At 45.2% G+C, this 24791-nt stretch overlaps 1 protein-coding gene across 5 annotated transcripts in view; it reads right to left on the bottom strand.

The window, feature by feature from the left end:
- The window catches only part of FHIP1A (FHF complex subunit HOOK interacting protein 1A), a 662899-nt gene that overhangs the window by 11117 nt on the left and 626991 nt on the right, over positions 1–24791 (bottom strand). For all 5 annotated transcript variants that reach the window (XM_063920560.1, XM_063920559.1, XM_063920561.1 and 2 more), the window contains 2 exons: positions 14470–15501; positions 7690–7868 (listed from right to left, as the gene is read on the bottom strand). In XM_063920560.1, the coding sequence (XP_063776630.1) occupies positions 7690–7868; positions 14470–15501 (1211 nt within the window). The remainder of the gene's footprint in view (positions 1–7689; positions 7869–14469; positions 15502–24791) is intronic.

Genomic DNA, 24791 nt, shown 5'->3' on the forward strand with positions numbered 1-24791 from the left:
TAAGATTTATTTCTTACTGCATCTTTTCCATTCTTATGAAGGAGCTAGACAGTCCGTAGAAAAATGGCATTACCTGTATGTTCATTACACTGTGTCAATCACAATAAAAATGATACAGGATGAAATTGCTGTTTATCACAAATATATCAACAAGGGATTTTATTCATTTGGCAATGAATGTCATCCAACTTTATTATACACTGAACGACAATGGGAAAGCTCAAATATGTCATCAGTTCTGAGTACACACCAACTGACCATGATGGATGAAATAAATAATAATGAACAATAAATCACACATTTGAAAGACAATTATTAGATAATCCAGACAGTTCTTATCTAATTGTAAGAGGTTTTGTTTGTTTTTTTGGTATATTGTCAGTATTGTTTATCTCCTTTATTCATTTATTAAGCTTCTTCTGGGAGCAAACTCCACAATTCCACTACTAGCAGCTTTCAAACATTATCTCCTTCGGTACTTTCCAACATATACAACTATATTAGCTTTCTGGGGCGCCACAATGTTTTTATGTTTGGAGACCAAAATAAAATATCTATATATCTATATCTAGGGAAGAGAGAGAAAGGGGAAGCTGAGGGGGAAGAGGGGAGGAACATATGAACTGGGAGGTGGGAAGGGTACAGGGCTGGTCCCATAGGAGTAACTAGCCACATACTGTAGGGCAGTGTTTTTCAACCACTGTGCCGTGGCCCACTAGTGTGCCCTGAGCAGTCTCCAGGTGTGCCGCCATAGAAGCAGAGCCAGGCCCGTCAGTTTTTTGCCCTACTGAGGCCCTGAAACGATCAATTACTGGTGGGTTTAGTGGTTGCAGAACCAGTTCTAATTTTGGGCCCGGGCAGTGTTTAGCTCTTCTGGCTTTCTCAGATGTGGCTCAGGCGTAACGCCCCGCCCAGCATTATACACACAGGCACAGAGTCACAGATCTGGGCTATTATATAGGAGATATTTTCCTCAGGCTCCATGTGGCTATCAGTATTGTGAAATCTATGGAGAAGCTGCGACATGACATCCTAGGACACGCAACTGCACCATGCATCACTATTATATTTGAGTGTGCCTTGACAATATTTAAATCTTGTTCAGTGTGACGTGTGTTGTAAAAGGTTGAAAATCTCTGCTGTAAGGGCTTGAACCGGGTGCAGGAGGGCGCTGGAGGCGTTTGGAGAAAGGCTGTGGGGAGGGAGGCCACACTGCACCCACGAACCAGTACACTGAGTGGCGCCTCTCAAATGTTTTGGAGGAGTAAGATGCCACGTTGCCTCCCTACCATTCCAGCACCTATGTTGGTTTTAAAAGCTGAGAAGTTCTGTCTGGTTTTCACTGCCCCAATATACACAGATATGGCCATTTCATTACGTAAAGTGAGTTAAAACTATTTTATTTGCCAGACTGATAATACTGAGAATGTCAAGATATCCTTTCTGTCTCCCAATGCAGCCACTTGTCAGCCTGTAATAAATCTTTCACATTTGATCTCAATATTGGACAGCTTTGATTCTATATATTTTACATTTTAAATTGTGCAGAATAAAAAACAGAACTTTTATTGAGGTCATTTAAGACATAGGACCTGATTATTACTAATGTTATTAGGTCTCTGAAAATGAATATGCCTTAATGCCATAACATTGTAATATTTTTGGGGGGCTTTTTAGTATGTGCATAACATGTCTTGCGATACCGCTCGCAGGCATTAGTGACAATCATACTGCGCTGTTTGGGGGGCGGCAAATGCCACCATTCTTCAAAATGGAAGGGTGTTGCCCTGTTTCATAGGCATGACAGGCCCAGGGTCTGTGTCGTCTTCCTGGATGCGGCTGTCCAGATCCTACGGCCAGTCTGAGTTAGCTGAGACTTACCCAGACTGACTGAGCTCTGCCACCACTGTGAGTCGCGACTGATGGTCACAATGGTGATCCGATGCTGCATCCTCAGACACAGCAATCGGATCTTGCAGATTTATGCAGGATGTGTCGATCTCCTACAGACACCTCCAGCTGCATTTGCATTTTATTTATACGGAATTGCACAGCTGCTTCCCTGCATCTGTGCAATTCCTTAGAAATCAGAATCAGGCCCTAGGAGTACATTCTTTTTGTAAATAATCAATTATCCTACCTGTATGTTTTTGTATTATGGGAGGAAACTGGAGCACAAGGAGGAAATCCACACTCACATGAGGGGGACATACAAACTCCACACACATTGGGCCTTAGTGGAAATTAAACTCAGGACCTCAGTGCTGTGAGGCAGCAAGCTAATCACTGCGCCACATAAATAGCTACAATACATAAATTATGCAGAAAATATTGTTCCTGCGTGATTATCAGAACTTGATAAATCGTCCCCAGAAACAGAAACTGCCGATGTTATAGGAGTGAAGCGGAAAGGTATTCACATAGGGGGTCATTCCAACCTGATCGCACGCTAGGTTTTTTCGCTGTGCTGCGATCAGGTCAGAACTGCGCATGCGTATGCACCACAATGTGCAGGCACGTCGTACAGGTACAAAGCGGATCGTTGCTGTGCAATGGATTTAACGAAGAATCCATTCGCACAGCCGATTGCAAGGAGATTGACAGAAGAGGACGTTTATGGGTGGCAACTGACCGTTTTCTGGGAGTGGTTGGAAAAACGCAGTCGTGTCCAAGCGTTTGCAGCGCGGCTGTCTAACGTCAATTCCAGCCCCGGACAGGCTGAAGTGATCGCAAGGGCTGATTAAGTTCTGAGCTACTCAGAAACTGCACAAAATGTTTTTGCACAGCTCGGCTGCACATGCGACCGCACACTTGCAAAGCAAAAATACACTCCCCTGTGGGCGGCGACTATGCGTTCGCACGGCTGCTAAAACCAGCTAGCGAGCGATCAACTCGGAATGACCCCCATAGTTTCTCTAGCATTGGACATAGTACATTGGTTTAAAAATAGGAATAAGAAAAGTTGTTTTGTTAGACTGCTCAATGCTCAGGGGCCCGCAATCCATTGAAGGGTCTTAATAAAGACTGTCATTTCAAGTGGTTATCAGCAGACAGTGTGCTGTGTGTCACTGAGGTTTACTTATTTTATCCTCCATTCCTGTGTGTCCATTACAAAATAAAAAGAAGCATTTTGTTGTCAAGGTGTACTAGATATCTATCAATTCAACAGAAAGAGGACACTGAAAAGGCAAAAAAGGAATGTGTCTTTCCCTGATCTGACATCTCTTCACTGCCTGCTGTCAGGAATTCTCTTTACTTAGGTCTCTAAATGCCAAAAATTCATTCAGGTGTATGTCACCAGAGATTAACATTACTGAGATCCAAACCACCTGCTGTGAGAGTGTAGTATGTATATATAATATAGGATAAAATAAATTGAAAGAAAAGAACAAGGGGTTGCTCCATAGTTCATAAACAAGTTAATTAAAAAAAAGAAAAACAAATAAACAATTGTATATAATTGCAAATACGCAAAAATACACACATCCATATATCAAGCATTCGGAACTCCCCCCCCCCCTTCCTCTCTTTCTTATATATATATATATATATATACACACACACACACTTTCTGTAAAATTTGGGGACACTATGGGGTATATTTACTAAGGTCCCGATTTTGACCGAGATGCCGTTTTTTCTTCAAAGTGTCATCTCGGTAATTTACTAAACAAAAATCACGGCAGTGATGAGGGCATTCGTAATATTTTGGAAGTCCCAGGAAAAAATCACAAATCAATACACCATCGGTCAAATACGCCTGCAATTTGGTAGAAATCGGTCATTTACTAAAAAGTGCAAAACACAAACACTGCCGACAATAGCCAAACACTGCCGTGCTAAAATACAAATCGTGAAAAAGTGCTAAAAAAAACCAGATCTGCTTTTTTATCCCGTGTTTGTATAGGCATGCACGGATCCATGAGATCCGTGCATGTTTTTAAGTGGGAAGGGGTGGGAAATGTTATAATTTAAAAAAAAAAATGCGTGGGGTCCCCCCTCCTAAACCAAACCAGCCTCGGGCTCTTTGAGCCGGCCCTGGTTGCAAAAATATGGGAAAAAAATTGACAGGGGTTCCCCCATATTTAAGCAGCCAGCACCGGGCTCTGCGCCTGGTCCTGGTTCCAAAAATACGGGGGACAAAAAGCGTAGGGGTCCCCCGTATTTTTGAAACCAGCACCGGGCTCCACTAGCTGGACAGATAATGCCACAGCCGGGGGTCACTTTTATACAGTGCCTTCCGGCCGTGGCATCAAATATCCAACTAGTCACCCCTGGCCGGGGTACCCTGGGGGAGTGGGGACCCATTCAATCAAGGGGTCCCCCCCCCATCCACCCAAGGGCCAGGGGTGAAGCCCAAGGCTGTCCCCCCCATCCAATGGGCTGCGGATGGGGGGCTGATAGCCTTTGTTGAAAGTAATGAATATTGTTTTTAGTAGCAGTACTACAAGTCCCAGCAAGCCTCCCCCGCAAGCTGGTACTTGGAGAACCACAAGTACCAGCATGCGGCGGAAAACCGGGCCCGCTGGTACCTGTAGTACTACTACTAAAAAAATACCCCAATAAAGACATTACACACACACCTTGAAAGTATAACTTTAATGCATACATACACACCACCATATACACATACTTACCTTATGTTCACACGTGGGTCGGTCCTCTTCTCCAGTAGAATCCATGGTGTACCTGTTGAAAAAATCCTACTCACCAAATCCAGTGTAGAGGGCTCCTCTGATAATCCATTTGTAATCCACGTACTTGTAAAAATAAAAAAACGGGACACCCGACCACGAACTGAAAGGGGACCCATGTTTTCACATGGGACCCCTTTCCCCGAATGCCAGAAACCCCTTCTGACTGATGTCTAAGTGGGTTTCTTCAGCCAATCAGGGAGCGCCACGTTGTGGCACCCTCCTGATCGGCTGTGTGCTCCTGTACTGTCTGACAGGCGGCACACGGCAGTGTTACAATGTAGCGCCTATGCGCTCCATTGTAACCAATGGTGGGAACTTTGTGGTCAGCGGTGAGGTCACTTTCGGTCAACCGCTGACTACAAAGTTCCAACCATTGGTTACAATGGAGCGCATAGGCGCTACATTGTAACACTGCCGTGTGCCGCCTGTTAGACAGTACAGGAGCACACAGCCGATCAGGAGGGTGCCACAACGTGGCGCTCCCTGATTGGCTGAAGAAACCCACTTAGACATCAGTCAGAGGGGGTTTCTGGCATTTGGGGAAAGGGGTCCCATGTGAAAACATGGGGCCCCTTTCAGTTCGTGGTCGGGTATCCCGTTTTTTTATTTTTACAAGTACGTGGATTACAAATGGATTATCTGAGGAGCCCTCTACACTGGATTTGGTGAGTAGGATTTTTTCAACAGGTACACCATGGATTCTACTGGAGAAGAGGACCGACCCTCGTGTGAACATAAGGTAAGTATGTGTATATGGTGGTGTGTATGTATGCATTAAAGTTATACTTTCAAGGTGTGTGTGTAATGTCTTTATTGGGGTATTTTTTTAGTAGTAGTACTACAGGTACCAGCGGGCCCGGTTTTCCGCCGCATGCTGGTACTTGTGGTTCGCCAAGTACCAGCTTGCGGGGGAGGCTTGCTGGGACTTGTAATACTGCTACTAAAAACAATATTCATTACTTTCAACAAAGGCTATCAGCCCCCCATCCGCAGCCCATTGGATGGGGGGGACAGCCTCGGGCTTCACCCCTGGCCCTTGGGTGGCTGGGGGGGGACCCCTTGATTGAAGGGGTCCCCACTCCCCAAGGGTACCCCGGCCAGGGGTGACTAGTTGGATATTTGATGCCACGGCCGCAAGGCACTGAATAAAAGTGACCCCCGGCTGTGGCATTATCTGTCCAGCTAGTGGAGCCCGGTGCTGGTTTAAAAAATACGGGGGACACCTACGCTTTTTGTCCCCCGTATTTTTGGAACCAGGACCAGGCGCAGAGCCCGGTGCTGGTTGCTTAAATATGGGGGAACCACCTGTCAATTTTTCCCCCATATTTTTGCAACCAGGGCCGGCTCAAAGAGCCCGAGGCTGGTTTGGCTTAGGAGGGGGGACCCCACGCAATTTTTTTTTTTACGTTTAAACATTTTAATTTTTTTTGCAAGGTGCACAATGAAGCCCTGCACGGATCTCTCAGATCCGGCCGAGATTCATTGTATAAAGTCGGCAGTGTTTTACAAGTCACTCACGTAAAACACTGCCTAAAAAAACGAATGACATCGACATCGGAAAAAACGAAAATGCAGAATACGGCAGCTTAGTAAATTAGTCGTAATCAATTCAAAAAGTTGCATATTTACACTTTCGATGTCATTCGTGATTGAACTTTGACCTCAAACGGAAAAATACGATTCTTAGTAAATTTACCCCTATGTAGCATTTTTTAAGTAACTACGAAACACTTGGCTTTTTTAACGAATGCTCAGCTGGACAGACTTCTGTTTAGAGTTATAACTGGCGGTGGGAAGGCGTGGGATGGGAGATCACAATTAGTTTTGACACATGAAAGTAGATTACAACCTATTGGAAGTTGGACATCCCTGTTGTAGACCATCTACATAGTATAAATTCTTAATACAGTATTACATACACTAATCAGCCCATAATGTGTAATGTGACTAATGTGTACATATATGTCCAGGGCCAAGTTTGTACTGTTGTTTACAAAGATGGGATGTAGTCATGTGACCGGCAGTCGGGATCCCGTCGGTTACTATACCGATGCCGGAATCCCGCACTGTGCCCAGTCCGACAGTCGGTATGCTGACTAACAGGGACTATTCCCACTCTTGGGTGTCCATAGAGTGGGAATAGAACCTGTGGCGAGGGCAGTGAGCCACAGAGCCCGCAAGCGGCTCCATTGTGCTCGCCTTTCCCTTCTGGCATTCTAGCGGACAGGATCCCGGGGTCAGTATGGTAACCTCCAGGATCTCAAATGCCAGTCTCCTGATACCAACCCCACAAAGACTGGTGGACTTGCTGTAATGCTCTGCATAGCAGGGAATTTGGATTGTGGAATGGTGCCTACATTCTGTTCAAGTGGGCTGTCCCTACAGGTTACTGTGATAGCTGGTTCTTTGTATGGCTGAAGTATCACATACAACTTTGTTTGAGCCAGACTGTAGCGTGTTAAGTGCCATTTGAAAACCACCCTCTATAAATTATGTGCTTGACCTTGGGATTAGTCTACTGTTACTTAAGGTGGGTACACACTATGCCGACTTGGTGACGGACCCGCAGTCACACCGACAGAGCTGCCGATTCAGGCAAGCATATACAGTTACCGATCGGCCACTCAACATGAAAGCTGTTCGGGCATTTGAATTTGCCCACCCAGCTGCGACGTCAGTCCCTTCAGCAAGTGTATGGGTGAACAATGCAGTTCACAGACACATCAGCTGTAGACACCCACCGACCCGCTCGCAATCAGAGTATCGCCCATTCGATCAAAGAGACAATGTATCGCCCAGTGTATACCCAGCTTGAGAAAACATGCACCACACTGGTTACTATGGATTACAGCCCATGCAATGTTGGCTATTGCATGGTCAATTCAATTTCTTTTTTGGTGTCTTTACCATTTATCAGACAAATATTAAATAAAAATGTCATGTACTGAAATTTTGTAAACTGCTTAAGATGCACCCGATGGGTGTACAGTACCTGGTAGAGAGATCGTACACTGGGCTGGAAGACCATGTTTGTATTAAGCAGGAAGGATCGGAGGAGAGGCTGAGGGTAGCTCGCAAGCTGAGTAACGATCCCAATCAACAACAAGTTTACATGTAAAGAGTTCTCAAGCATGCTCTCTAATTTTGACAAAACAACACTGATGAATGGTCCTGGAGGAGAAAGTATATTTTAAAAATAAATCATTACATCTGCAAATAAAATATACAAACGTAAAGAGACAAAAATATGTAGAAGAAAAACGAGGTTTCTCTGCATTGCTATGTTTGGTTACAGTATACTGTACATAAAGTGTTGCCAGTATGCAGTATACAGTGCATATAAATATACACATTCCCAAAGGTAACAAAGAGTAAATGGTGTTCTTGAAACATGTCAGCTATTGAAAATTCATTACAAGCCTCGGAGCCCTTACCCTATCTGTCTATCCTGCTTACAATGTGGCGGATGGGTAAAACAGCTGATATTTTGAGTGGCAAGTGTATGCATAACAAAGGAACTGTTTGGGTGCTATTCATTGGTACTAAGTAAATTTATTGAAGTAATATATTCATAGATTATGAACTTGAGACAATAGGCCACTGTTCTGAATATAATCGGACACTTGCTCTCTTGATGTAACTCATGGTAAACATATACAAGCTAATAACTGATTAGTTCCTATGTTAAAAAGCACAATTTTGACCTAAAGTAGTTACTATATGCTTTAGAGGTTTCCTCTATCAAAAAAATAAATTTCATACACAACTGTTTTTTATGCATTATAATGTCAACATGAGAATGTCCAAATGGTCATAAAGTCGACAATGACCATGTAGACACTGATGAAATGTCAACATAATAGAATGTTGATATATATCGTGCCTAATGGTCATATAGGTAGTCCAGGCAGCAGTGGTGTCTCCAGCAGCAGCTCCTGGGTTCCAGGGGTCATGTAATCTGATGTGCCAGTGTTCAGGCAAGAACAGTCCCCTAACCCTAATCCCTTTCCCCTAAGGGTGTGTACACACGGTGAGATTTTTTCTTAAGATTTTGACTATATAGTCAAAATCGTAAGAAAAGTTAGTGCAGATCGCAAGGTAAAAGTCACCTTGCGATCCCGATGCGCGGTCCCGCCATGTCGGCATCACAAGAAAAGATAGACTGTGCAGGCAAGTCAATCCTTGCTAGATCGGTGTACTATCTAGTTCATCTCACATGTCAATGACATCTCACATAAGCCAAAATCTCACATAAGCCAAAATCGGAAGCACACATAGTACAGATCTCAAGAAAAGTTAGTCAAAATCTGTCCTATCTGGCCTCCGGGGAGTTCAAGGGAAATCGCAAGTAAAAATAGGACATAGCAAGGATCTCACCGTGTGTACACACCCTAACCCTCCTTCTAGTGCCTAACCTCACTCCATAGCATAATGCTTAGGGTGTGTACACACAGTGAGATCCTTGCTATGCCTGATTTTTACTTGCGATTTCCCTTGAACTCCCTGGAGCCCAGATAGCACAGATTTTGACTAACTTTACTTGAGATATGGACTATGTGTGCTTACGATTTTGGCTTATGTGAGATTTTGCCTTATGTGAGATGTCATTGACATGTGAGATGAACTAGATAGTACACCAATCAAGCAAGGATTTCTTTTCTTGCGATGCCGACCTGGCGGGACCGCGCATCGGGATCGCAAGGTGACTTTCACCTTGCGATCTGCACTAACTTTTCTTGAGATTTTGACTATATAATCAAAATCTCAAGAAAATATCTCACCGTGTGTACACACCCTAAACCTAGTGCCCAACCCAAACCCTCTCTCTGCTTAATCCAAACCCTCCCTTTTAGTGCCTAACCTTAACCTCCCCATAGTACCTAACTCTAATACTAGCCTAACCCTAATGTCGACATTCTGACACTATTGACATCTCAAATGTCAAAATTCTGAAAATGTCGCCATGAGGTCATTCCATGTCAGTTTAACCAGGCCATGACTCAGATTTTCATAAAACTGTACACTTTGTACACTTGCAAGCGCCCCCCGGCAGCTATTCAAATGTTTCTGCTGGCTGGCGCGAGACCTTCATTTCAGTGCGCCACCACCAGGGTTGTGCAAAAAGTGATCCGTTTGGGCATGATAATCCCCCTGTCACTTTAGATGGGAGATTGGCCATGATTAAACAATTGAATTCCCTCCCGAGAGTCATTATACATTCCTTTACTTCATGCTTAGTTTTTTTGGGGGGCGGGGGGAAAAAGTGGATTCAATAAGCATTATCTACTAAAGGAAAATGAGTTATCATGTCCCTTTTTGTTTAAATGTAACCTTAATGTATACTTTAAAGGCTATGAAAGAAAAATAATGGGGTTTTGATTGCCTGTATGAGTACACTATTTTAATGTTTCATTAAAATTCTATCGAAATGCATCAGCAGTGACATTTCTGTGCAATTTTTCAAAACTTGGAGGCAGATGTATTAAGCCTGGAGAAGGGATAAGGAAGTGATATAGCAATGATAAGTGCAAGGTGATAACGCACCAACCAATCAGCTCCAATATGTAAATTGACAGTTAGGAGCTGATTGGCTGGTGTGTTATCACCTTCCACTTATCACTGCTTTATCACTTCTCCAGGCTTAATACATCTGCCCCTTATATCTCAGAAACTATTTACATGGGTTTTTAGCTATGCGGTAGTATCAAGTGTGCAAAGTTTCGTAAAAAATCGTCGGTGGGTGTCATAATGAAATTATTCTGGGTATTTTGACATGGAATGACCCCATGTTTCCTGTTGACATTATCACTATCAACATTATGGTGTCGATATTATTAATACTGATGTTGTTAAGGTTGACATAAAGGTGGTCATCCCGAGTTGTTCGCTCGCTAGCTGCTTTTAGCAGCATTGCACACGCTAGGCCGCCGCCCTCTGGGAGTGTATCTTAGCTTAGCAGAATAGCGAACGAAAGAGTAGCAGAATTGCGATTAAATAATTCTTAGCAGTTTCTGAGTACACTGCGATCAGCTCAGCCCGTTTCGTTCCTGGTTTGATGTCACAAACACGCCCTGCGTTCGGCCAGCCACTCCCCCGTTTCTCCAGACACTCCCACGTTTTATCCTGGCACGCCTGCGTTTTTCCGCACACTCCCAGAAAACGGTCAGTTTCCGCCCAGAAACACCCACTTCCTGTCAATCACACTCTGATCACTTTAACGATGAATATTCTTCGTTCGGAGGTGAGTAAATCTACTAAGTTTTGTGCTCAAATACTTTGTGCATGCGCGCTGCGTACCATGCGCATGCGCATTTTTGCCTTAATCGCTCCGTTGCGAAAATCGGCAACGAGCGAACAACTCGGAATGACCCCCAATGAGTACATCCCGATTCTAGTGCAGATGTAATGGCATAAATTACTCCTTGCCAAGCGAAAGTCTGCACAACCATTTTTTAGCTGCAAAACTGCTGTACAGTATTTAAAAAAATTTTATAATACAATCAAATGTAAATATAAATCTTTTCCATGTTGATATTTTCCATTCAATGCATACTATATTTCTATGAATTTCCTTTGTTTGGCTGCAAGTGATATCTTTATTTTTCTTTTGCAAGTATCCTGACATTTATTGCACATTTTCTACTGTGCTTAGGAAATATTATTGCACTTATACAGGCCTCAGTATGTAGAGCTGAGCATTTTCTTACACAAAATACTGTTTGTCTTATTCTACCATTTGGATATATACAATCAGAGCCGGCCCTAACCAATATGATGCCCTAGGCAAGATTTTGGCTGGTGCCCCCTAGCACCGCCGCTAGTTCTGCAGGAGATGCCTGGCATGAGTCAGCTGGCAGCTCTGCTAACGTCGGGCGCCTTTTGGTTATGAAAATGCATCTTATTTGCATTACTATGTGGCTAGGATGCACAAGCAGCTTCTGCTGATTAAAATGATATGCAGCATGCCTATATTCTGTGTGTGACTATGGCTGTATCTGCATACGAAATGCTACATTACAGTGATATCCAGGAATACACTCCAACGTAGCATTTCGTATGCAGATACAGCCGCAGTCACACACAGAATATAGGCATGCCGCATATCATTTTAATCAGCAGAAGCTGCTGGTGCCCCTAAGCATACCAAATGCCCTAGGCATTTGCCTAGTTTGCCTATGCCTAAGGCCGGCTCTGTATACAATGTGCTGTTTATATTTGACATTGAGGGGGTTTCTCATTGCCAACCTATACTCAAATAACAACATTTCTGTCAGTCAGAAAGAGTAAATAAAACTAGGAATCTCCAAGTTAGTACCACTAAATGTAAAAAAAAATAAAAAAAATGTAAATCACTTCTTACCCCTCACTCACCCAACTCACCGGTACTATCAGTGCACAAGGGGGGTCATTCCGAGTTGTTCGCTCGTTATTTTTTTCTCGCAACGGAGCGATTAGTCGTGAATGCGCATGCGCAATGTCCGCAGTGCGACTGCGCCAAGTAAATTTGCTATGCAGTTAGGTATTTTACTCACGGTTTTTTCTTCGTTCTGGTGATCGTAATGTGATTGACAGGAAGTGGGTGTTTCTGGGCGGAAACTGGCCGTTTTATGGGTGTGTGCGAAAAAACGCTACCGTTTCTGGGAAAAACGCGGGAGTGGCTGGAGAAACGGAGGAGTGTCTGGGCGAACGCTGGGTGTGTTTGTGACGTCAAATCAGGAACGAAACTGACTGAACTGATCGCAGATGCCGAGTAAGTTTGAAGCTACTCAGAAACTGCTATGAGGTGTGTAATCGCAATTTTGAGAATCTTTCGTTCGCACTTTTACTATGCTAAGATTCACTCCCAGTAGGCGGCGGCTTAGCGTGTGCAAAGCTGCTAAAAGCAGCTTACGAGCGAACAACTCGGAATGACCCCCAAGATCTCGAGTCCTACTTCAAGGAAAGGACTGGTAAGATCCAAAATTAAATGGTATGCTCTTCCTCAGTAGGTGACCTGCTCAATTTCCTTCCTGAACCCTCTGGCACCTTCTAGATTAAGTATCAACACTCTTCTCATCCTCCTCTACTACCTCTCCTCTTGATCCTATACCCTCACAAATCAGTAAAACTCTGTCTCCTGTGCTCATCCCAAGCTTAACTAAAATCTGTAATCCCTCTTTCTCTCTACTGGTATCTTTCCATCAATGTTGAATGTTCAAGCATGCAGTGATAACTCCCATTCTGAAAAAAAAAAAAATCTGACCCTAACTCTCTCTACACCTACCATCCCATCTCTAAGCTCCCATGACCCTCCAAGCTATTTGAGAGACTTGCCTACACTCGCCTCACATACTTTTTTATCTTGCAAAACTTATTGGACCCACTTCAGTCAGGCTTTCGTTCCCAATGAGGTAGTCAAAGATTTGATCACTGAATCCTTTCTGAAATTTCATCTTGGATGTCATCTCACCACCTGAAACTTAATATTTCCGAAACAAAATTAATTATATTTCTTCCAGTTAATAGTAGTTACCAATAGTAGTTACCAACCTGATATCTCTATCACTGTTGATAACTAAACAATCTACCTTACCACACAAGCTCGCTGCCAGGTTTCATACTTGACTCTGAACTAATCTTTGTTCCCCATATTCAATCGGTCTCAAAATCAAGTTATATATATCTAAAACATATCCAAAATACAATCATATCTTACACAAGACACTGCAAAAACTCTAATCCGTGCACTCATTATCTCCCTTATTGAATATTGCAATTGTCTCCTTACTGGTCTTACCAAAACCAGACTTTCACCACTACAATCCATTTTGAATGTAGCTGCAAGGCTGTCTTCCTCACTAGATGTTCATCAACTGCGGATTCACTCTGTCAGTCCCTTCATTGGTTGCCTGTATTCTACCATATCTCTTTGCTTATCTCAAAATATCTCCCAACCTTTGCTTTACTAGATCTACGTCTCTCATCCACACTCATTCACTGTCATTCACGATTACAGGACTTTGCCCAGGCTGCACCCACTCTGTGGAAAGCCCTCCCCTGCACAATAAGAGTCTCCTCTAATCACCAAACCTTCAAATGTTCCCTGAAAACTCACCTCTTCAGGCAAGCTTATCAAATTCCAGAACTGCCCACATAACCTCCATAAGCTTTCCTATCTCATTACATCCCCTCTGTACAATCCATACATATCCTCGCATTTTTTTTTCTTCACGTTCCACGTTCTCCTGACCCACAGCCAACATTACTGTTGGAGTGGATCATACAGCCCACTAAGAACCTCTGCAATCTGGCTGGACCTTTTTACAATATGTAACACCTATCCGTGTACTGTATATCAGTGCCCATTTCCCTATATATTTTAAGATTACTAGCAGTGCCTTCCTACCTGTATGTCTGTCTAGTTCCCCAGTTTTTTTCTATTTATGTTGTTTCCTATTGTAAAGCACAATGGAATCTGCTGCACTATATAAAAACTGTTAATAAATATACCACTTTGTCTACAATCTAAATACTTACTAGAAACACCGCTCATCAGATGCCTGTAATGGAAGTGCTACAGTGCCACCAGGAAAAGGTATGGGCCCACTGGGCCACCACTAACGTTAGGTCGACATTCTAGCATGTCAGCATCATCCGTGTAGACATGACAAATGTTGACATGGTCATTGCTGACATGATGCATGTTGATATGACAACCATAGCGACATTCTCATGTTGCCTAATATAAGTGAAATAAACTATTACATTTTTCAATCCATATTAATGTCATTACCTGTAAATGGTGCTGCTTGGGACCTGGGAGGGTAGTTAGAATGGCTTGTAGCTTCACTTGGCCCAAAGGGTGATGGCATACTTTCTACGGATGGTGTTCCTAAGGAATACTTTTCATATGTTTCTTCATGCTCATCCACTAGAGAAACGCTCTCAGGAGCTGGGGAGCTGGACTCTTCTACTGAGGTGGTGTTAAGTCCACTTATGATCTCGTCACAACGAGCTATAAAATCCTCACTGTCTGGACTTAATGGTTTCCTGTTAGAATCACAGTCTGCATCAGAAGAGAGGTCAAGGTCCAGTTTTGGAATATTCTTATGATTTTGTTTAGTTTGTATTTTTGCAGCATTTTTATTGAGACTTGAATTTTTCTGATTATTTATTTCAATTTTACTATCTTTCCGTACCTGAGAATGCTGGCTAGTCAGTTTAGGAAGTATACCCACCGTAGACCCTTTTGTTGACACATCTTTAGTTTCTGTAACGGCTCTATCAATGGAATCTTTTTCTGCACATAACCTGTAAACCATCACATCATCCTGAAAGTCAGATTCTTCAATATACGACCCTTTAATGAACATTATTGCATTCTTTTTCATCTCTTGGATGTGTTTTGGGGGATCTGGAGGTAACACAGATTCAGGAGGTGGTTGTGGTGAGCAATTTCCAGAATCTGGGGATATACCAGTGTCGTAACTATCATCCCACTCAAGATCAATAAGTTTTCCTCCGAGAGATGGCATTTCAGAGGAGAAGGAACCAAGTTGTTGCCTACCTCTCCCCCTGAAAGTAGGAAACTCTCCTGTTTGAAAATTGCTCTCCAATAGTGCTTGGAAAGAAGTGTCCGGGTCTGGGTTCTCTCCATCATACGGGGCTGACCAGACCTTACAGTCTTCTACACATCTCAGGATGTTTTCATGAGCTTCCCAAAGGTAATCAAGGTAGCTGGCATCTACAGTTTCCATATATTCCTCAGCAGATGTGTATTCAGCTTCATGTAAACATGATGATGGTAACTTATGTCCACTAGCATCTGTACAAAATAATAAGGAACATATGGTAAAGCTGTACTGTAGCATGCAATTAGCTGTTTTTACACTATATTGATTAGCAAACCTGAGGGGGAATCCATTTGCGGGCAAAGTTCTTGCACCCACGAGTTAGCGCAGTAAGTCGCAGATTATGGCTGCTTGAACACTAAAAAAAAGCTCCCCAAACTGCATCCATACAGGCTGTGAGCAACACTGTGCGAATTTAGCCTGAGAGTGGGACAAGTGCGTTGTGAGTTGCGGTGCCGTTGCCGGCGTTTTCAAAACCACTGTAACTCGCACCCTTCGTTCATAGTTGGTTCCCACCCCTAATTCTTGGTCTGTAGAACAAGCTTCATCATTTGTAAACAAGGGCCAACTGCCAATTATAATTTACTAACTATAGAATAGATACTCTGAAAGGACTCCAGTAGCCCATACATCATGTACTAACTATAGAATAGATACTCTGAAAGGACTCCAGTAGCCCATACATCATTCAGAATTAGTAATTAAGTAATCATTTATTAATTAAACACAGTGGCGCAATTAATACACACTAGATGTTTTTTTTAATGATGAGGCCAATTTTGACAATTCGGAACGACACAATGTGTATGCACTATGTCGCTGACGATGCGCGCAGCCCGCGCCTTCAGCGACAACCTCTGGCAGACATGTATGCAGGTCTGGCTGGTGAATGTAGCATGCCCCCCTCACTCGGTTACTGCTGGCATCGACAAGTGTACCCAGCTTTAGAGTCAACCAATGGCTCTACATGTTCTATAAGACTATGCATTGGATAGCAGGGAATGGTGGGACTTGTAGTTCCACAGATGCTGAAGACTCATAAATCGCACATCTCTGCTATAACAGTTGGTCACCTCTGTGTGTGATACTCAGATAGTTCAAATTATCATCCTGATATTATTCAGTCATTATGATGATTATGCTGTGTGCAAAACGGGATGCGGTCACATTGACCACCACTCAGGATCCCTGCAGTCACCATGCCGACGCCGGGATTACATGCCCAACAGACCGGCATTCTAAGGTCGGGATCCAGGGGCCAGTATGCTGACCTCCAGGATCCTCAGCGCCGGTCTTACAGCCCCAGTCTGTGCAAAACAAGTACATGCTAGAAGCTTCCTCCTATTTTTCACAGCTCAGAGTAAAGTTGGGGAAATCATTTCCTGTCGCTGGAAATATCTTCTTCTATGGTAAATGCTGCCCTGACACACAGCTGATTGTATAGTGAAAAGTTATTATTGCAATTGTTCTCAGTCCTGATCCTCTTAACCTTACAAAAGTTATACTGGAGGAGTGTATACATGCTTCAGATGACAAATAAGCCAGCAGTTCAATCTGTACTACTGAAAGGAAACATTGCAGGGCAAGATTGTTAAAAGAAATATTAGAGAAAAAGATTTGGTTTGCTTTTCAGGCTATGCAACTACTGAACAGAAACAAGTGACACACTACACAAAGGGGGTCATTCCGAGTTGTACGCTCGCTAGCAGTTTTTAGCAGCTGTGCAAACACTATGCCGCCGCCCACTGGGAGTTTATTTTAGCTTAGCAGAAGTGCGAACGGTTGTATCGCAGGGCGGCTACAACATTTTTTTGGGTAGTTTCAGAGTAGCTCAAAACCTACTCAGTGCTTACGATCACTTCAGACTATTCGGTTCCGGATTTGACGTCACAAACCCGCCCAGCGTTCACCCAGCCACGCCTGCATTTTTCCTGGCACGCCTGCGTTTTTCCTCACACTCCCTGAAAACGGTCAGTTGCCACCCAGAAACGCCCACTTCATGTCAATCACTCTGCGGCAAGCAGTGCGACTGAAATGCATCGCTAGACCCTGTGCAAAACTACATAGTTCGCTGTGCTCGTACGTCACACTTGCGCCGCATACGCATGCGCAGAACTGCCGGTTTTTTAGCCTGATCGCTGTGCTGTGAACAAATGCAGCTAGCGATCAACTCGGAATGACCCCCATAGGGCGTTATTCAGACTCAGTGGCAGTTTTGCTAAAAATGCAAAACTGTTACTGATAAAATTACATGCTGGTGGCTGCCAAGAACATGGTAAGCATATGTAGCGACGCCCTATGTTGCAATCGCATTTAAAATGTGATTGCATCGCAGGAATCATTAAATAGAGGTAGACCCCCTGCATACAAATCCAGGCTGCGTGTGCTGGCGGTCCAGCGCCATATTTTCCGTCGCAGGAAATTCAGAAAACGTAATCCAGCCGCCTCTGAAGCGGCCATGACACACCTGCGTTTCCTACACTACTTCCCACCAACCCACCAAATGGTCAACATGCACCAGGACATGGTCAAAAGGTCGATAGGGTCATCAAGTTGACATGGAAATGGTTGACACATGAAAAGGTCAACCTGAGTTTTTGATGCGTTTCAAAATTTCACTTCCAGCACATGGACCCCCAATTAGTGTACCGCTTTGCTCGCCATACTTCAGGCAATCGTAGTCCATGTCGATGGTAAAGTATGAAAAAGTCCTAAAAATGGAAAAAAAAAGAAAAGAAATCACGTCGACCATATGCTGTATTGACCATTTTTATGTCAACCATTTAAACCTGTCGCCCTTTTGATCATGTTGACCATATGCATGTTAACCATTTGATTTAAACCTACTGCTTGTTGACCTTTTAACTGTCGATCTATCATCCGGATACTGCATGCACAGTGGGAGCCAGGAGTGCACCCAAACAGCTCTTCCTGCTACGGGGATACAACAAGCAATAGAGAAGAGGTGGATCCATCGTGCCACCAACACCAGGGGTAAATATGGGGACAGGATAAGAGTTTGTGTGTGTGTGTGTGTGTGTGTGTGTGTGTGTGTGTGTGTGTGTGTGTGTTAGTCCCCAACTCAGGTGCTAATTCAGACCTGATCGGTGCTGTGCGAACGATCAGGCCTGTACTGCGCATGCACCGGCGCCACAGTGCGCTGGCGAATGGCAGACAGCCGTCGGCTTTCGTAGCCCAGCGATCGCCTCTGCCTGATTGGTCGCTGGGCGGGAGGGGGGCGGTCCGGGCAACGCGGACCGTTGGGGGGGGCACGGTGGCTGCGTGACATCACACGCAGCCGCTGCGTCTCAGGCTGCGACGGGTAGCTGATATGAAATGCCGACACCACCTTAGGAAGGAATTACTGACGAGTTCTGAGTTTAACTCTGTCCTCATGGAAAATCAAGTAGGGGCTCTTGTGAGGCAACGCCCCCAGCTCCGAGACGCGCCTTGCCGATGCCAAGGCCAACAGTGTGACGGTCTTCCATGTAAGATATTTTACGTCCACCTCCTGTAACGATTCAAACAAGTCCGATTGGAGGAATTGCAGAACCAAACTGAGATCCCACCCGAGGTGCCGTGGGAGGCACAAAGGGAGGTTGGATATGAAGAACACCTTTCAAAAACATTTGGGCCTCAGGGAGAGAAGCCAATTGTTTCTGAAAGAAAATAGACAAGGCCGAAATCTGAACTTTTATGGAGCCTAGGAGTAGGCCCACATCAACTCCCGACTACAGAAAAAGCAGGAAACGTCCCAGATGAAATTCCACCATAGAATATTGTCTGCTCTCACACCAAGAGACATATTTCTTCCAGATACGATGGTAATGTTTTGACGTTACCCCCTTCCTGGCTTGGATCATAGTCGGGATGACCTTGTCAGGAATCCCTCTCCTGGCTAGAATCAGAACTTCCATGCCATTAAACGTAGCCGTGGTAAGTCTTGATAAACAAACGGGCCCTGTTGCAGGAGATCCTCTCGAAGAGGCAGAGGCTACAGATCTTCGATTAGCATCTCAAGAAGATCCGCATACCAGGCACTTCGCGGCCAGTCCGGAGCAATGATAATTGCTTGAACTCTTTCCCTTTTTATTCTTTTGAGAATTCTTGGGATCAGAGGAATGGAAGGAAACAAATACACCAGCCGGTAGACCCACAGAGTTGTCAGAGCGTCGACCGCTACAGCTTGTTGGTCCCTCGACCTGGAACAATACCTCTTGAGCTTCTTGTTGAGTCGAGAGGCCATCATGTCGATTTGTGGATAACCCAACCGACGTGTGAGCCACTGGAACACCTTCGGGTGGAGGCTCCATTCCCCCGGGGTTTAGGTTGTTTCTGTTGAGGAAATCTGCTTCCCAGTTGTCGACTCCCGGAATGAAGATTGCAGACAACGCCACGGCGTGTTTTTCCGCCCAGTGGAGAATTCTTTACACCTCTGACATTGCGGCTCTGCTTTTCGTTTCCGCCCAGTCGGTTTACGCAAGTCACCACTGTCACATTGTCCGACTGAACTTGAATGGCCTGATTCTGAAGAAGAGATGAGGCCTGCAGTAGGGCGTGGTAGATAGCCCTGAGTTCCAGGATATTTATTGGAAGACGGATTTCCTGAGTTGACCATCTTCCTTGAAACGGCACCCACTGGGTGACTGCACCCCAACCTCTGAGGCTTGCGTCTGTGGTTAGAAGAATCCCATTCTGAATTCTGAACCTTCGACCCTCCACTAGGTGAGAAGTTTGTAGCCACCACAGGAGGGAGATCCTGGCTTTTGGCAACAGACGAATCCTCTGATGTATGTGAAAATGCGATACGGACCATTTGTCCAACATATCCAGCTGGAAGGTCCTTGCATGAAACCTTTCGTACTGAATTGCTTTGTAAGAAGCCACCATTTTCCCCAGAAGGCGGATGCACAGATGTACTGAGATTCGGGTCAGCTTCAAGATAGCCCGAACCATCAACTGGATTACCAATGCCTTTTCCAATGGAAGCAACACTCTCTGAGACTCTGTGTCCAGTATATTTCCCAGGAAATGAAGCTTCTGCGTTGGTTCTAGGTGAGATTTTGGTAGGTTCAGAATCCACCCATGATCCAGGAGTAATCTGGTTGTGAGACCAATGTTCTCCAACAACTGCTCCCTGGATGCAGCTTTTATCAGAAGATCGCCTAGGTAAGGAATTACGTTCACTCCTTGTTTGCGGAGTAGTATCATCATCTCTGCCATCACTTTGGTGAACACCCTCAGAATGCAGGATCTGGGCCAAAGTACATTTTTGTGGACAAATGAAAGAGGACTGAGACGCGGGTCTGAGCACTGAGTCCTTTTGCATAAACTCAGTCATAGATTGTCTTAAGTAGTGTGTCGCTTTCTCATTACGAGATAATTTAGTAGAGATGGTGGAAATCATCCCCCGAATGGAGTCCAGCCATGCTGGCTCTGCCCCACTAGCCTGAGAAAGGATACTACACTGAGTACACACTAGTGAACCCCCTGGAGAAGAGGAACACTGTGCCTTACATGATACACACTCATTGACTGACACACTGCAGTAGTAACAGCACACACACAGTAAAAGGTTAAAAGCACAATTAACCCACAAAGAGCCCTTCCTGAGAGACACAGAGAGAGGATAGAACCAGCACACGGTGCCCTTATCGCTAAAGCCAAGCTTAGCCAGGTCACAGACTAAGTACCTAGATTAGGGATTTAGTACACAAGTATAAAGCTCCCCCCTGCTATGACCCCCTGGTACCGCTGAGGTAATCTGGAGGCTCTCCGGAGGAGCTGCGTGTCCCGGCAGCCAGCGCCTGTGTAGCTGCAGTAGGGTAAAATGGCGCCTATGAGCTGCTGGATCCGCTCATATTGAAGCCCCACCCCTCAATGGCACGCGGCATTTGCGCTTTTCTTTATACTGGCTTTATGTGTCTGAGTGCATAAAATAGAGTAAGCCCCCTTTTAAGCTGTAATGCCAGTCTGGGTACTATGTACACTACTGTGTACTAAGTCTGGAGACTCAGTCTGCCCCGTTAGAAGCTGTGCGTTTCCGTACCCTGTCGCCGCCATAATGGCCGTCGACCCACTAACCGGGACGCCGGTTTAGTACTCACCACTCTTCTTTCTTCTGGCTATGTTAGGGGTGGCGGCGTGCTGCCGGAATGTACGCTTGCTGTGGTGGGGCTTGTGAATAGTTCCCTCAGGAGCTAGCGTCCTGTCAGTGGGGAACGGGACCATTAACCCTTAGTGGGGTTGGGCCGTCTCATCCCCCTAAGTCCCAGGAAGCAGGCAGGCTGGTGCCATCCAGTCCTGCCTGAAAATAACAAACATATAAAATAAATGCTGAAAACTCTTCAGGAGCTTCCAGAGATATGGCCGGCTCCATCGGGCACATTTTCTAAACTGAGTCTGGTAGGAGGGGCATAGAGGGAGGAGCCAGCACACGTTATCAAACTTCTATAGTGCCCATGGCTCCAAGTGGACACGTCTATACCCCATGGTACCAAATGGATTCCCAGTATCCCCTAGGACGTAAGAGAAATCTCAAAAAAAAAAATTCACGATGTCATTATTGGAATTTGTGTGTAGAATTTTGAGGGGAAAAAATAAGATTTTAAACCTACCGGTAAATCTATTTCTCCTAGTCCGTAGAGGATGCTGGGGACTCCGTAAGGACCATGGGGTATAGACGGGCTCCGCAGGAGACATGGGCACCTAAAAGAACTTTTCCTATGGGTGTGCACTGGCTCCTCCCTCTATGCCCCTCCTCCAGACCTCAGTTAGAGAACTGTGCCCAGAGGAGATGGACAATACGAGGGCAGGATTTTATAAATCCAAGGGCAAGATTCCTACCAGCCCACACCAATCATACCATGTAACCCGGAACATACAAACAACAGTAGCGGTCCAAGACCGATTCCAACTGTAACATAACCCTTATGTAAACAACAACTATATACAAGTCTTGCAGAGTTTCCGCACTGGGACGGGCGCCCAGCATCCTCTACGGACTAGGAGAAATAGATTTACCGGTAGGTTTAAAATCTTATTTTATCTTACGTCCTAGAGGATGCTGGGGACTCCGTAAGGACCATGGGGTTTATACCAAAGCTCCCAATCGGGTGGGAGAGTGCGTATGACTCTGCAGCACCGACTGAGCAAATGCTAGGTCCTCATCAGCCAGGGTATCAAACTTGTAGAATGTAGCAAAAGTGTTTGACCCCGACCAAGTTGCTGCTCGGCAAAGCGGTAATGCCGAGACGCCCCGGGCAGCCGCCCAAGAAGAGCCCACCTTCCTAGTGGAATGGGCCTTAACCGAATGCGGTAACGGCAATCCAGCCGTAGAATGAGCCTGCTGAATCGTGTTACAGATCCAGCGAGCAATAGTCTGCTTCGAAGCAGGCGCGCCAATCTTGTTGGCAGCATACAGGACAAACAGAGCCTCTGTTTTCCTAATTCTAGCCGTCCTGGCTACATAAATCCTCAAGGCCCTGACTACATCCAGGGACCTGGAATCCTCCAAGTCACTCGTAGCCACAGGCACCACAATGGGTTGGTTCAAATGGAATGAAGAAACCACCTTAGGCAAAAATTGAGGGCGTGTCCTCAATTCTGCTCTATCAACATGAAAAATCAAGTAAGGGCTCTTGTGAGACAAGGCCGCCAATTCTGACACTCGCCTTGCAGATGCTAAGGCCAACAACATGACCACCTTCCAGGTAAGAAATTTCAACTCACCCTTGTTAAGTGGTTCAAACCAATGTGACTTTAGGAACTGCAACACCACGTTCAGGTCCCATGGTGCCACTGGAGGCACAAAAGGAGGCTGGATGTGTAGCACTCCCTTTACAAAAGTCTGGACTTCTGGAAGAGAAGCCAATTCCTTCTGAAAGAATATCGAGAGGGACGAAATCTGTACCTTAACAGAGCCTAATTTCAGGCCCATATCCACTCCTGTCTGTAGGAAGTGGAGAAAACGACCCAAATGAAAATCTTCCGTAGGGGCGTTCTTGGTTTCACACCAAGACACATTTTCGCCAGATACGGTGATAATGTTTTACCGTCACCTCCTTTCTAGCCTTTATTAGAGTAGGGATGACCTCCTCCGGAATCCCCTTCTCAGCTAGGATCCGGCGTTCAACCGCCATGCCGTCAAACGTAACCTCGGTAAGTCTTGGAACACGCAAGGACCCTGCTGCAACAGGTCCTCCCTTAGAGGAAGAGGCCAGGGATCTCCTGTGAGCATCTCCTGAAGATCTGAGTACCAGGCCCTTCGAGGCCAGTCTGGAACAATGAGTATTGTCTGTACTCTTTTTCGCCTTATGATCCTCAACACCTTTGTGATGAGGGGAAGAGGAGGAAACACGTAGACCGATTGGAACACCCATGGCGTTACCAGGGCGTCTACTGCTACTGCCTGAGGGTCCCGGGACCTGGCACAATACCTCCGAAGCTTCTTGTTGAGGTGTGACGCCATCATGTCTATTTGAGGAACTCCCCAAAGACCCGTTATCACTGCAAAGACTTCTTGATGAAGTCCCCACTCTCCTGGATGGAGATCGTGTCTGCTGAGGAAGTCTGCTTCCCAGTTGTCCACTCCCAGAATGAAGACAGCTGACAGAGCGCTTACGTGATTTTCCGCCCAGCGAAGAATCCTGGTTGCTTCCGCCATCGCGGCTTTGCTTCTTGTCTCGCCTTGGCGGTTCACATGAGCCACTGCTGTGACATTGTCTGATTGAATCAGAACCGGTAGGTTGCGAAGAAGACTCTCCGTTTGTCGAAGGCCGTTGTATATGGCTCTTAGCTCCAACACGTTGATGTGTAGACAGGACTCTTGGTCTGACCACAGTCCCTGAAAATTTCTTCCTTGGGTGACTGCTCCCCATCCTCGGAGGCTCGCGTCCGTGATTACCAGGATCCAGTCCTGAATTCCGAACCTGCGACCCTCCAGAAGGTGAGCACTTTGCAGCCACCATAGAAGAGACACCCTGGTCCCAGGGGACAGTGTTATTTTCCGATGTAAATGTAGATGGGACCCGGACCATTTGTCCAGAAGGTCCCATTGAAACGTCCTTGCATGAAACCTGCCGAAGGGGATGGCCTCGTAGGCTGCCACCATTTTCCCCAGAACACGAGTGCATTGATGAACTGACACTCTTTTTAGCTTTAGCAGGTCTCTGACCATGTTTTGGATGTCCTGGGCTTTTTCCAACGGGAGAAAAACCTTCTTTTGTTCCGTATCCAGTATCATACCTAGGAACGTTAGTCGAGTTGTCGGAATCAACTGTGACTTTGGTAGATTTAGAATCCAACCGTGTTGCTGGAGCACTCTCAGAGAGAGTGTCACATTGCTCAGCAATTGCTCTCTTGATCTCGCCTTTATCAGGAGATCGTCCAAGTATGGGATAATTGTGACTCCATGCTTGCGCAGGACCACCATCATTTCCGCCATTATCTTGGTGAAAATCCTTGGGGCCGTGGAAAGCCCAAA

Source organism: Pseudophryne corroboree, chromosome 1 (assembly GCF_028390025.1).
Source record: "Pseudophryne corroboree isolate aPseCor3 chromosome 1, aPseCor3.hap2, whole genome shotgun sequence".
Lineage (NCBI taxonomy): Eukaryota > Metazoa > Chordata > Amphibia > Anura > Myobatrachidae > Pseudophryne > Pseudophryne corroboree.